Source organism: Abramis brama, assembly GCF_963993115.1.
Source record: "Abramis brama genome assembly, chromosome: 12".
Taxonomy (NCBI): Eukaryota; Metazoa; Chordata; class Actinopteri; order Cypriniformes; family Leuciscidae; genus Abramis; species Abramis brama.
In genome coordinates, this window is record NC_139974.1 from 483,558 (window position 1) to 496,361 (window position 12,804).

The 12,804-nt window shown below is 45.1% G+C and overlaps 1 protein-coding gene across 1 annotated transcript in view; it reads left to right on the forward strand.

Annotated features, from left to right (window-relative positions):
• The first annotated feature begins 1,048 nt into the window (after positions 1–1,048).
• The window catches only part of carmil1 (capping protein regulator and myosin 1 linker 1), a 45,401-nt gene continuing 33,645 nt past the window's right edge, over positions 1,049–12,804 (forward strand). Inside the window, exons 1-2 of the mRNA XM_084131605.1 lie at positions 1,049–1,183; positions 1,851–1,948. Coding sequence (XP_083987731.1) covers positions 1,144–1,183; positions 1,851–1,948 — 138 coding nt within the window. The 5' untranslated portion in view covers positions 1,049–1,143. The remainder of the gene's footprint in view (positions 1,184–1,850; positions 1,949–12,804) is intronic.

Genomic DNA, 12,804 nt, shown 5'->3' on the forward strand with positions numbered 1-12,804 from the left:
TTCTTATCTGCGAGACGAACATTTCTCCGCAAAACTCAGTTCACGCGCGTGCGAAATGCCCTTTTGCACGCTCAAAATGTGATCTTGCGCGCGCAGAATTGTGACCGAAATCTCACCCCATACAGGGACGGCCAAATATCACATTTGTGTTGAAAAAAAAATAAAGAAAAATTAATAATAATAAAAAAGAAATAAAGTAGTTATTTATTTATATACAAAAATATATAAATTAAATAAATGAATAAATGTTGAAATATTAATTAAACAGATCACATAAATATAACAATCCTCCCCACAAAACATAAAATAATAATATTAAATAAAGATTATACAAAAAAAATCATTCAAAGTTGTAGTGCTTGTGTGTTAAAGGAGGATATAATCCAGCTCGAGTCAGACTGACGAACAGAACTGATGATCATGTGATGCAGTGGCGCCCCCTGTTGACACACACACACACACACACACACACACATTACAGCTCTTCACAACACTCACAGACTGAGCTGAAACACACGCACACACACACACACACACACACACACACACACAGAGACTGAGCTGAAACACACACACACACACAGCTCTTCACAACACACACTTTATATTCAGCAACATGAGTGATTCAAATAACGACGCATCTGATTTATACAGACAGACAGAAAGACAGAGAGAAAGAAACAGACAGACAGATAGACAGACAGACAGATAGACAGAAAGACAGACAGAAAGAAAGACAGATAGACAGATAGACAGATAGATAGACAGACAGAAAGACAGACAGACAGAAAGAAAGACAGACAGATAGACAGACAGATAGACAGACAGATAGACAGACAGATAGACAGACAGACAGACAGAAAGAAAGACAGATAGACATACAGATAGACAGACAGATAGACAGACAGACAGACAGAAAGAAAGACAGATAGACAGACAGACAGACCGAGAGACAGACAGACAGACAGACCGAGAGACAGACAGACAGGTGAATGAGGGCGGGATCTGTCTGTCTCGCGGGAGGGGTTTCATTGCTCGTGTGTTCCGGCTTATTCTCAGGTCTGAAACTGTAACTGTAACTGTGAGTGTGTGTTAGTGTGTGTTAAAGGTGCAACTGAAGCTCATGAAGAATCAGTGAAGAAGATGAGCGGAGAAGAGTCAGGCGTTCCTCAGGATCTGCTGGGTAAAACTCTTCAGTCTCTCACATTTGACTTACTCTGTGTGTGTGTGTGTGTGTGTGCGTGCGTGCGTGCGCGCGCGCGACTACACTGCTTAAACTCGCGTTTGTGCTCATTTACGCTGGAAAAGTATAAAGAGACTTTCATCGCGCTTTATTATTATTAAGGTATGTTAGCTGTGGGAGGGGCCAGCTCTGACTGCGCCCACACCTGACGCTGGCGCGAGCGGAGTGACGCGGCGTGACGCGACAAACGCACAAGAGCCCGTTATAATAATCAGTCATCGACACTGGATCGACAAAATTCATGGTTTAGTAAATCTTAACTTTGACACAAAAAGTAGGAATGATGAGATTAAGTCAAAATTGTGACAAACTCGAAATGATGACTGTAATTCTGACTTTTAATGTCATAATTTTGACTTCTTGTGTTATAATTATGTCATAATTTCTACTTCATCTCATAATGTCTGTTTTTTATGTCACAGTCACGACATGAAAGGGATAGGGTTAGGGTCATGATTGTGGTGACAGTTATTTTCTTCTATGAATAATATTAATATTTCAGAGAGATTCTGTTCACGTGTGTTTCTCCTTAACCTCTCACTTAACCTAACCACTGTGTGTGTGTGTGTGTGTGTGTGTGTGTGTGTGTGTGTGTGTGTGTGTGTAGAGAGCGTTCAGGACGCCGTCGGGCAGCAGGTCAAGCTATGTTTTGTTCAGAAGGTCAACCTGGAGGTTAAAGGTGACAAACTGGACAGCAGAATCCTGGTGAGTGAAGTGTGTTTCCTGTCCCGACACTGAACGTTCATAAAGCCATGAACCAAACCAGCCAGCAAAGAGAATCATAACGTCACAAACTTTGATTTGAAGCAAAAAAGTATTTGAAAATCGGACAAAAATACAAAGTTAGAAGACAGTGAACTGAACAGCTTTACTGAGGGAAAGAACTACAATCCTACAAAGCATTGCAAACAGCATTAAAAACATTGGAGAAGTATAAAACTGCAAAGTTTATTGAAAAATATGCATATATATTCAGATATTTCAGTGTTTTGAGAGTGTAGGATGACAGATTCGATAGAGATCTTTTGTCAAGTTTTGATTGTTTTGACTCTCTGATTGGTGGAATTTTCTGTGTGGCATTATGGGTAATGTAGTTTTTCACCAGGAATTCCTCTGTTAAACAATTATTTTAAGAAACAGTTGAAATAACACAGACTGACGGCCTTCAACAGAAGCAGACACCATGGCTGACTGTGAAGGTTTATCCTTAAAAGTCTAGTCAATTTCCAATTAAATGGAGTTTTTACTTCTGGAACTGACTCTGTATTGGGAGTTCAGATCTCACTGTGAAGAAGAGTCTGATCTGAGAGGTGAAAGTGTTTGCAGGACGAGCGGCTCCTGTGTTTCTGCTGGAGTGTTGGAGAAGCTCCTCACTGTAAAACTCTGCTCTGTTTACACATTCTTACCCTCACTCTCCTGCCCTGACACGACGGAGATCTGATCCTCTGGGCATGAGCACACACGCACGCACACACACACACACACACACACACACACACACACATACAAACTCACACACACACACACACGCAAACTCTCACACACACACAGGGACACACGCATACACACACACACACATGCACTCATACATACACACACACACACACACACTAACACACACACTCTCTCTCTCTCTCTCTCTCTCACACACACACAGACACACACACACACTCACAAACACACACACACACAAACTCACACACAGACACACACACACACACATGCACTCACACACACACACACACGCACACACACACACACACACACACACACACTAACACACACACTCACTATTTCTCTCTCTCTCTCACACACACACACACACACTAACATACACACTCACATTCACTATCTCTCTCACACACACACACACACACACTTTACATTCCAGGAGCCTCCACAGAGTTTAGCAATAGCCTCTGTATAGCTTCAGTGTTTGTCAGTGATAGTGAGCGTCTCGGTGAAGCAGATGTGTGTGTTGCAGTCATTATTCTCACTTCTGCTCTGTAAGTGAATGTGTGTGTGATCGGTCACGACTCTGCTGTTTACAGGCCGTCACTCCGCCGCAGCTTTTAGTGTTCGCAAGCGCTCCCAAACTCGAGCCGGCATGAATGAATGGACCACAGTGAACAGCTCACACTGTTATATATCACACATTCCGTCATGTCTGAGCCGAGAGAGCTGGAACACTGATCTGAGAGCTGTGGTTATACATCACACCAGTGATGGAGTACTCGAGTCCTGGACTCCGACTCGAGACTCTATTCTCTGGACTTTGTTCTTAAAAACACGTTTGCCTTATCTTCTCTGAAAAGCGTTCCGCACATTCAGCTGACATAAACAACAATTTCAATAAACGAAAAAACCTATCCAGTGATGAAATGTTTTCTGTGTTGACAAAAATCTTGTTTGATGTCCTAAACTGCCGAGATAATCACACAACGCGTGCCGTAGGCTACACGTCCACTAATGACACGTCCGATTCGCGAACTAATGACTCCTTTGAACCGACTCACAATAATGGAATGGTTAAAACAACTGTCCATCTGTCCAACAATGAATTCACGAGACGTCTGAATCGGTGTACAAATCTGTAACACTTTACAATAATGTTCCATTTATTAAACTCTAGTTAACTACATTAGTTAACATTTACTATTAATAAACTGCACTTCTACAGCATTGTTAAAGTTTATTTCAACATTTAGGCTACTAATAGCCTACATTATTGAAATCAGAAGTTTTGTTTGTTAACACACAGGGGTGCAAACAGCGCGCTTTTCGGTTTTCAGTTTGGGTGACTTGTGTGAACGTCTCGGGTTACGACTGTAACCCTTGTTCCCTGAGGAGGGAACGAGACACTGCGTCATTGAAAACGACACTTTGGGGACGCTCCCTTAGCGTGCGCCTCTGAAGTATGAATGAAACTAATCCAATCCTGATTGGTGTTGCGTCATGACGTAACATGTGACGGCATAACCGGATGCATAAAAGTGACGCTGGCACACACACACATTAGCCTCGCGATGAAGCAAGCCGCTCCTAGGCATCGAGGGGCGTGGCAAGACGACGCAGTGTCTCGTTCCCTCCTCAGGGAACAAGGGTTACAGTCGTAACCCGAGACGTTCCCTTTCGTAGGGAACTCGCACTGCGTCGTTGAAAACGACACTTTGGGGAACGAATGCCCACTAGGCCACGCACCGAAAAAGGCCTGCCCTAGAGTGAAACTGATCTCAGACACTCAGCTAGGACTAGAGCATACGTGCGCCAGGCGTACTAGGGGAGGTGCAGACTATAAAACCTGATAAAATGTGCGGGGTAGCCCAACCGGCTGCCTCACAGATCTCCTGGAGGGGCACTCCCGAGAGGAGGGCTCTAGAGGACACCATGCCTCTAGTAGAATGAGCCCTTATGGCCAAAGGTGAAGGCAAATTGCGCACCTTGTAGGCCTACTTATGGTTTGTTTAGCCGGGAGCCCCTATTAGGTGATCCAAAACACACTGCAGTAAGTCCGACCTCCTCCAAGAAGAGGACCTCTCAAGGTAATACTTGGAACTCTGACTGGCAGAGCAAGGAACCTCTTCTCTTCTGCCGACACGTGGTGGAGGATGAAATGCTTGCAGGACCATGGACCTAGCCATGTTAGATTGCACTTAAGGCACATAGCTGGGTCTCGGATGCAAGATGGCCTTAACTCCGCCGGGGGTAAACCCCAAGCAAGCTGGTACTAATGCCAGGGCTTGGAGATCTCCCAGTCTCTTTAAAAGAAGTAGCTAAGAGAAAGGCTATCTTGAACGTGAGGTCCCAGGCAAAACCGACTGAAGGGATTCGAAGGGAGCCAGGGATAGGCCTTCGAGAACCACCACCAGATACCAGGAAGGAACCCTGGACCTGACTGTCAGTCTCATCCTCTATGTACCAAGGAGAAATAGTATGACCAGTTGGTGCCTCCCCAAAAGGCCCAATATCCAGTGGTGCATGGAACGCCGCAATGGCATCCATGTGCACCATACATGTGGACGGGGAGAGATTCGTAGAGAACGATCTTGAAGAAACTCAGAACTGAAGCCACTGGGCAGTTAACTGAGTCTAACTCATGTTCTCTATACCAAGCGGAAAAACATTTCCACTTAAGGTCACATAATCTCCTAGTAGATGGAACCCTAGAGATAAGTATGGTTCCGTGCACCCCAATTGATAGAACAGCATCAAGGTACTGAGCCCCCTCAGAGGCCAGACCCATAATTTCCACAGCTCTGGGCGAGGATGGAATATACTGCCCTCCGCCTGAAACAACAGATCCCTCCTCAGAGGAATCTGCCATGGCGGAGCTATCTGGAGTGAAATTAAGTCCGAAAACCATACTCGGGCCGGCCAAAACGGGGCTACCAGAAGAAGACTGATGCCCTCCTAACGGACCCTGTCCAGGACTCCCTGGAGCAAAGCGATCGGGGGGAAAGCGTACAGGCGAAGCCTCGGCCAGGCCTGTACCATGGCATCCAACCCCAGCGGGGCTGGATGAGTAAGGGAGAACCAAAGTGGACAGTGGGACGTCCCTCGAGACGCAAACAGCTCCACTTCCACTGGTCCAAACCTCTGCCATATCAGCTCCACCACCTCTGGATGGAGTCTCCATTCCCCGGGCCTCAGCCCCTGCCTCGACAGGATGTCTGCTCCCTGATTCTGAACCCCCGGGACATATATTGCTCTTATAGATAATATTTTCCCTTGGGACCATAAAATAATTTGATGCGCCAATCTGGATAGAGGGCGCGATCTAAGTCCCCCTTGTCGGTTCAGATACACTACCACTGATGTATTGTCCGAACGTATCAAGACGTGGTAACCTTTGATGTCTGGGAGGAAGCTCCTCAGAGCCCTGAACACAGCCAACATTTCTAGGCAATTTATATGCCAAGAATGATGATGGTCCTGCCACAGACCCCTGGCAAAGCGGCCGATAACCGCGCCCCAGCCAGTGATGGAAGCGTCTGTCGAAACGGTTTTCCGGCGACATAACGCCCTTAATACTGGCCCTTGGGACAAGAACCAAGGATTCTTCCATATTAATAGGGAACGAAGGCATCTGCACGTAACCTTTATTATACGGAACGGATTCCCCTTGGGGGAAAAACCCCTTGGCTTTGAGCCACCACTGACTTACAGTGATGGCCTGGCCTAGCTTTATCCCTGACACCATGGTCAGGATGGATTCGATACGTGCGGGAGACATACGTGCCTGCATCGTAACCGAATTCCATACCACGCCCAGAAAAGTAGTTTTCTAAGCTGGTTCTAACACACTTTTCTTAGTGTTGAGTCTCAACCCCAATTTCTGAATGTGGCCAAGAACGACATCTCGATGCCGAACTGCCATTTCTCGAGACTGGGCCAATATGAGCCAGTCATCGATATAATTCAGAATACGGATGCCCTGAAGCCTCAGTGGAGCCAGAGCTGCATCCATACACTTAGTGAACGTGCGGGGAGAGAGTGCTAGGCCGAACGGAAGAACCCGATATTGGTACGCTTCGCCCCCAAAAGCAAACCTCAGGAACCTCCTGTGACATGGAAAGATGGAGACATGAAAATAGGCGTCTTTTAGATCTATCGTGACAAACCAATCCTCGGATCTGATTTGATTCACGATGATGGGAATAGTGAGCATCTTGAACCTGAATCTCCTCAGAGAACGATTCAACTGCCTCAAATCTAAAATCGGCCTCAGCCCGCCATCCTTCTTTGGAACTATAAAGTACCGGCTGTAAAAACCCGGACTCCCTGTCTGGTAGGGGAACAATTTCTATGGCCCCTTTGACCAGTAGAGTCTGTACCTCTTGTTCCATAACCCGAGCCTGTTCTGGAACCACTGCAGTCGGTACCACCCCAGCAAACTTGGGAGGTCGGTGACCGAACTGCAGTCTGTACCCATATTTTATAATATTCAGGACCCATATAGATATATTCGGAAGGCGTTGCCATTCTTCCACAAAATCTACTAAGGGAACCAGCCCCTCGAGACTGACCTCGGGTGATTTCCGAGCACTATTCTCGACCTCCTGAAGCGGAGGACCGACAGGAAAAAGTCGAGAAAGATTTTGTGACCGTCGGTGCCCTGTTACAAGCTTTTGGGGCGAACGCCACGGTGTGCGTTCGCTGGAAAGCGATGTGGCCTGAAGCGCACTTTATGGCAGGATACAGACATCGATTTCCTGAGGGCTCCCCCAGAGGGGAAGCTCTTTCGGTTTCGTTCTCGACACCCTGAAGCGGAGGACCGGCAGGGAATAATCGAAAACAGTTTCCGATATGCGGACAGGAACACTGCCTGGCCGCAAGCCTTTTTGGACGGGCACTACAGCGTGCATTCGCTGAAAACCGATGCGTCCTGAAGCGCAGTTGACGCTGGATACAAACATCGATTTCCTGAGGGCTCCGCGGAGGAGCGATTCTCGCTCGTCCCTCCACGGGGGGGACAGCCATCTTCGTCTCGTTTTCGATACCCTGATGCGGAGGACCGGCAGGGAAAAAATCGAAAACTCGTTCGCTGCTCATCATTTTAATTCCTCAGAATTAAATGCAGCCAAAAACACTGGATAAGTGAAACACGGTCTAGATGGTAGGCTGAATTACAATATCTAACTTCTTAAAGTCAGATAATATATTCCATCATTTCAATTCCATCATTTTAATCCATAGAATTAAATGCAGCCATAATCACCAGACAATACTGTTTTAATATTTATTTATACGGTCTCGTAATCTACACGCTGCAAACGCGAGATTCGAGCCGTTATAATATTTGGCTTTCATCCCTCGAGAAGAAAGTCATCAGGTGCGAGGTTGAAACATCCAAAAGCGCACGGAATTTAGCACGCGCCCGAGATATTTCTCAATGAACACTGCCAGCACCCTCAGGAGCTGATTGTGAATGCCTCGCACCCAAACAGTATTATTTCACAGATCGCGTGTGTCCCCTTTTATTGCAGACTCGTAATCTACACGCTGCCTCGGCAAACGCGAGATTCGAGTCGTTCACAATATATTTGGCTTTCATCTCTCGAGAAGAAAGTCAACGGGCGCGAGGCTGAAACACCCGAAACGCACGGCTGTGTGCGTCGAGATATTTCTCAATGAACACGCAGCCAGCACCCTCAGGAGCTGACTGTGCATGCCTCGCACCCACACAAAATCTTATTGTTATTATCTACTATAGATTCTGTATTGCAATGCAATGGGACAATTCTTATTTTTGGGTTACAAACAACACCGGCGAGTGTGACTCGTGTTCCTCGATCCCGATGCTGAGCACATCACTTCCTCAGAAGCAGATAGCTCGAGCATCGGGCACTCGTCACGGGCAGAAGAAACCACATCGCGGGCTTCTGCGTCGTGAGCGAGCGTTATAGAATCTGCGGATGATGAACGAGAAAGTGCCTCGGCAGTCTCGTTCTCATCCGCGAGATCCTTCTGCGATCCCCACGATCTAAGCCGCCGCGCCGCCTCAACGGACGCGGGGCCCGAACCGCGGGGATCGCGAGCCTGGCCTTTATCAGAAACCAAACGGGAGTGCAGCACTCTAATCAGTACTTTCACAATGTTCACAGGCAGCCCCCTCGAGAGCTGCCTGTGCGTGCTGCGCTCCTAGTGTACACACAACTGATGCGTGTCCCCACCCGTGAGAAATATAGGGCAGGGGTGCACACACTTAGTGTATCTTCCACTCGCATAATATAGTGGTTTTCAACAGACAAACAACACCAAATAAGACAGACAGTTTCACAGAGAACGCTTGCTGAAGAGCAAAAGCTAATGTGTGTGTGTGTGCCAGCGTCACTTTTATGCATCCGGTTATGCCGTCACATGTTACGTCATGACGCAACACCAATCAGGATTGGATTAGTTTCATTCATACTTCAGAGGCGCACGCTAAGGGAGCGTCCCCAAAGTGTCGTTTTCAGCGACGCAGTGCGAGTTCCCTACGAAAGGGAATCGTGCAGATCCGAAGAGTTTTTTTTTAAAAAGGGGAGGGGGGGGGGGGGGTTTGAGAGGGTCTGATTATAATTTAACCAACAGTAATTCTGGATTGCGTCCACCAACAAGTAAATAGGAAATAAGCGAATCAGAACACTGTGCGCCAAACCAGCAGTATGTGCGCAAGCGTGAACCACTAGTGCTTCTGTCTCACTCTCACTCTGGAAGTCTGGGTCTGCCACTGCATCACATTTCTCTCTGCGTGGCGTGGAGTGTCCGTTTTTATGTCGGCTCTCATGTTAACTGGTTAGAGCTTGTGTTAGAGCACAATGCCTGCGTGACACACACACTTCTCGAGCCGCGCCGAAACCGCGTGCTAGAAATAGAACCGCAACCGACGCCTATTTTTCACGCGACACGCACGAGTGTTGGCAGTTTTCAGACAAAATAGAAGGCGCAAATACATATAATAAATTACATTTTGATGGTTGAAAGTCTCTCGGTTTTGACAAATGCATATATAATTGTAATTTACAAAATAGGCCTAATTAACGATTTTCAAATATTGCCCCTGTCAATAGGCCTACAGAACGAAATATTCTGTAGCCTATTTTGCCGTCAATACTGCCGACGTTGTCTTTGCTGTATCAGGCTATATATATTATGTTTAACATCCAAATGTAGATGGTCTGTCGGCGCACAGAGCCACGCAGTCGCAGACAGCACGTCTGCGAACACAAGTTCGTGAACACCGAATTCCCTTTTCTTTCTTATCTATTTGTGTTTGAACAGACATGTGCACGAAAAAATAAGCCAGTGTCCGTCTCAATGAGTTTCCCCGTAAACGCAGTCAAAATAAAACGGATGCGTGTCATTACCGGTATTAGATAGGGTGGATTGCCCTAATGTGGGACATTTTTTGCTTTTCAGACTTTTGTAGAATATTACGATGTGAAGACAATACATTAAATCCACATCCAATACCTTTTTGGAATCCTCAGGGGGTTTTCTAATCAAATCAAAAGAGAAAATGCAGATAACACATTCATAAAATAAATTATACAGATATCAGTGCTTTTAGTGCCAAATTGTCTGAGAAAATGTGCAGCTTCCTAATGTGGGACAGTCATTTGCCTAATGTGGGACACTGTAAAGTCTATGTTAAAAGGTCTAAACCATGGTGCACCTTCATTCATGAATAATAGTAAAAACGTCCTCAATAAGTAATTCTGTCTAATTCTTTATTTTTATGTTCAGTCATTTTACCATTTGCAAATGTTGTTCCTGTCATAAAACCAAGGTTTAAGATGAACGTTGGACAATTGAGCATCATCAAGCAAATAAAACAACATTATGGTTTTGCATGCATGAATTTATTATTAACTTATTATTATGAATGTATTTATTATGAACTCATGAAGTAGCCTATATTTAAAGGTAAATATATAAAATGTTGCATAGGCTTATTACAATATATCAAACAACAACAGATAAAAAAACAGCAGATAACAAATGGCCTGCAGAAGTTAATAAGTCATGAACTCATGAAGTAGCCTATATTTAAAGGTAAATATATAAAATGTTGCATAGGCCTATTACAATATATCAAACAACAACAGATAAAAAAACAGCAGATAACAAATGGCCTGCAGAAGTTAATAAGTCGCTACATTTCTGGGAATAGGCAACCTTTACATGTCCCTTGCCCTTAAATATCTGTAGTAATAAAGTATTTTAATACTGCAAAAGATCACTAAGAACATGTAAATAACCATTACTGCTGCATAAACCATGCTCCACCACACATTCTTGACTGGCATGTAGCTTTACAACTGTCCCACATTAGGCTAATCATACTGTCCCACTTTAGGACACTACTTGTCCTAAAGTGGGACAATAGAAAAATGTATTAAAATCAAATATATAGCTTAAATATATACTATGCTATACTATTTTTTAATGAACAAACATTTTATAAACACGTTAAGATAAAAAGTAGCATGATTATTTTGATAATAATTAATTTATACCTTTAACACTAATTTGGTCAAAATTGTATGTCACCGCCCTAATTTATGACTGGACAGTTCAAAGGTTATATGATTTTGTTCACATGACACTACAGCTTTGGCTTTCCCATAGTTTCAGTGACATTCATTAGTTTGGGGAAGAGCCACACCCACTGGAGCTTAGGTGTCCCACATTAGGGCAATCCACCCCTACGCGCATTCGTCTTAAAGGGACAGCACCCAATATACCTGCAGCTGTTTGTGTCACCAAAGTTAATCAAACAACAAAAGAGAAAGAGAAAAATCACGTTTTGTCAAAAGATAAACTGTATTAAAACTTAATACAGTTAATTTACCTGAAAAACATAAAGCACTGCTTTATTTCTCGTGTATTTGTGTTTTATTGTATTTATATTTGTATTTTGTTTATTAGTTTCTATGCAGATGCACTAGGCCTACCCTACACAATTACCCCAATCATCCTAGAATTATTAATTCTTTACAAAAAGAGCTATTCAAATCATCAGGTGAAATTGTTTTCAGGAGCAGTAGCAGTAAAGCAAGAAGAAGAAGTGCAAGATAGTTTTTCTAAATTTCATTTGACTCTATGTGCCTATAGGGGTGGGTTGGGGATGGTGGCAATGTAGTATCTGGATATTTGCTGCGGGATGAGGGCTTCGATTACCTCTCTCTTTTTTGACCATACATGTGTTTGCACCCCTGAACACAGTGGTGTCATTTTTGTTTAATATAGACCCTCTTTTACAATTATATCAGCTCTTTAAAGGTGCCAGAGTGGAGAAATGTAGGCAGTCTTGAAATATAACACAGACTCAACCTTGATGACTCGACTCGGACTCGAACACTGGGGACTCGAGACTCGACTCGGACTCGAACTCAGGTAATGGTGACTCGACTCAAACTCTTTTTTGGTGACTCGGACTTGGACTCGGACTCGAACACTGGGGACTCGAGACTCGACTCGGACTCGAACACTGGGGACTCGAGACTCGACTCGGACTCGAACTCAGGTAATGGTGACTCGACTCAAACTCTTTTTTGGTGACTCGGACTTGGACTCGGACTCGAACACTGGGGACTCGAGACTCGACTCGGACTCGAACACTGGGGACTCGAGACTCGACTCGGACTCGAACACTGGGGACTCGAGACTCGACTCGGACTCGAACACTGGGGACTCGAGACTCGACTCGGACTTGACTCGGACTCTTTTTTGGTGACTCGGACTTGGACTCGGACTCGAACACTGGGGACTCGAGACTCGACTCGGACTCGAACACTGGTAATGGTGACTCGACTCGGACTCGGACTCGAACACTGGGGACTCGAGACTCGACTCGGACTCGAACACTGGTAATGGTGACTCGACTCGGACTCTTTTTTGGTGACTCGGACTTGAACTCGGACTCGAACACTGGGGACTCAAGACTCGACAAGGACTCGACAGTTGGTGACTCGACTACAACACTGCATCACACACTCCATCACGTCTGAGCCGAGAGAGCTGGAACACTGATCTGAGAGCTGTGGTTATACATCACACACTCCGTCTGAGCCGAG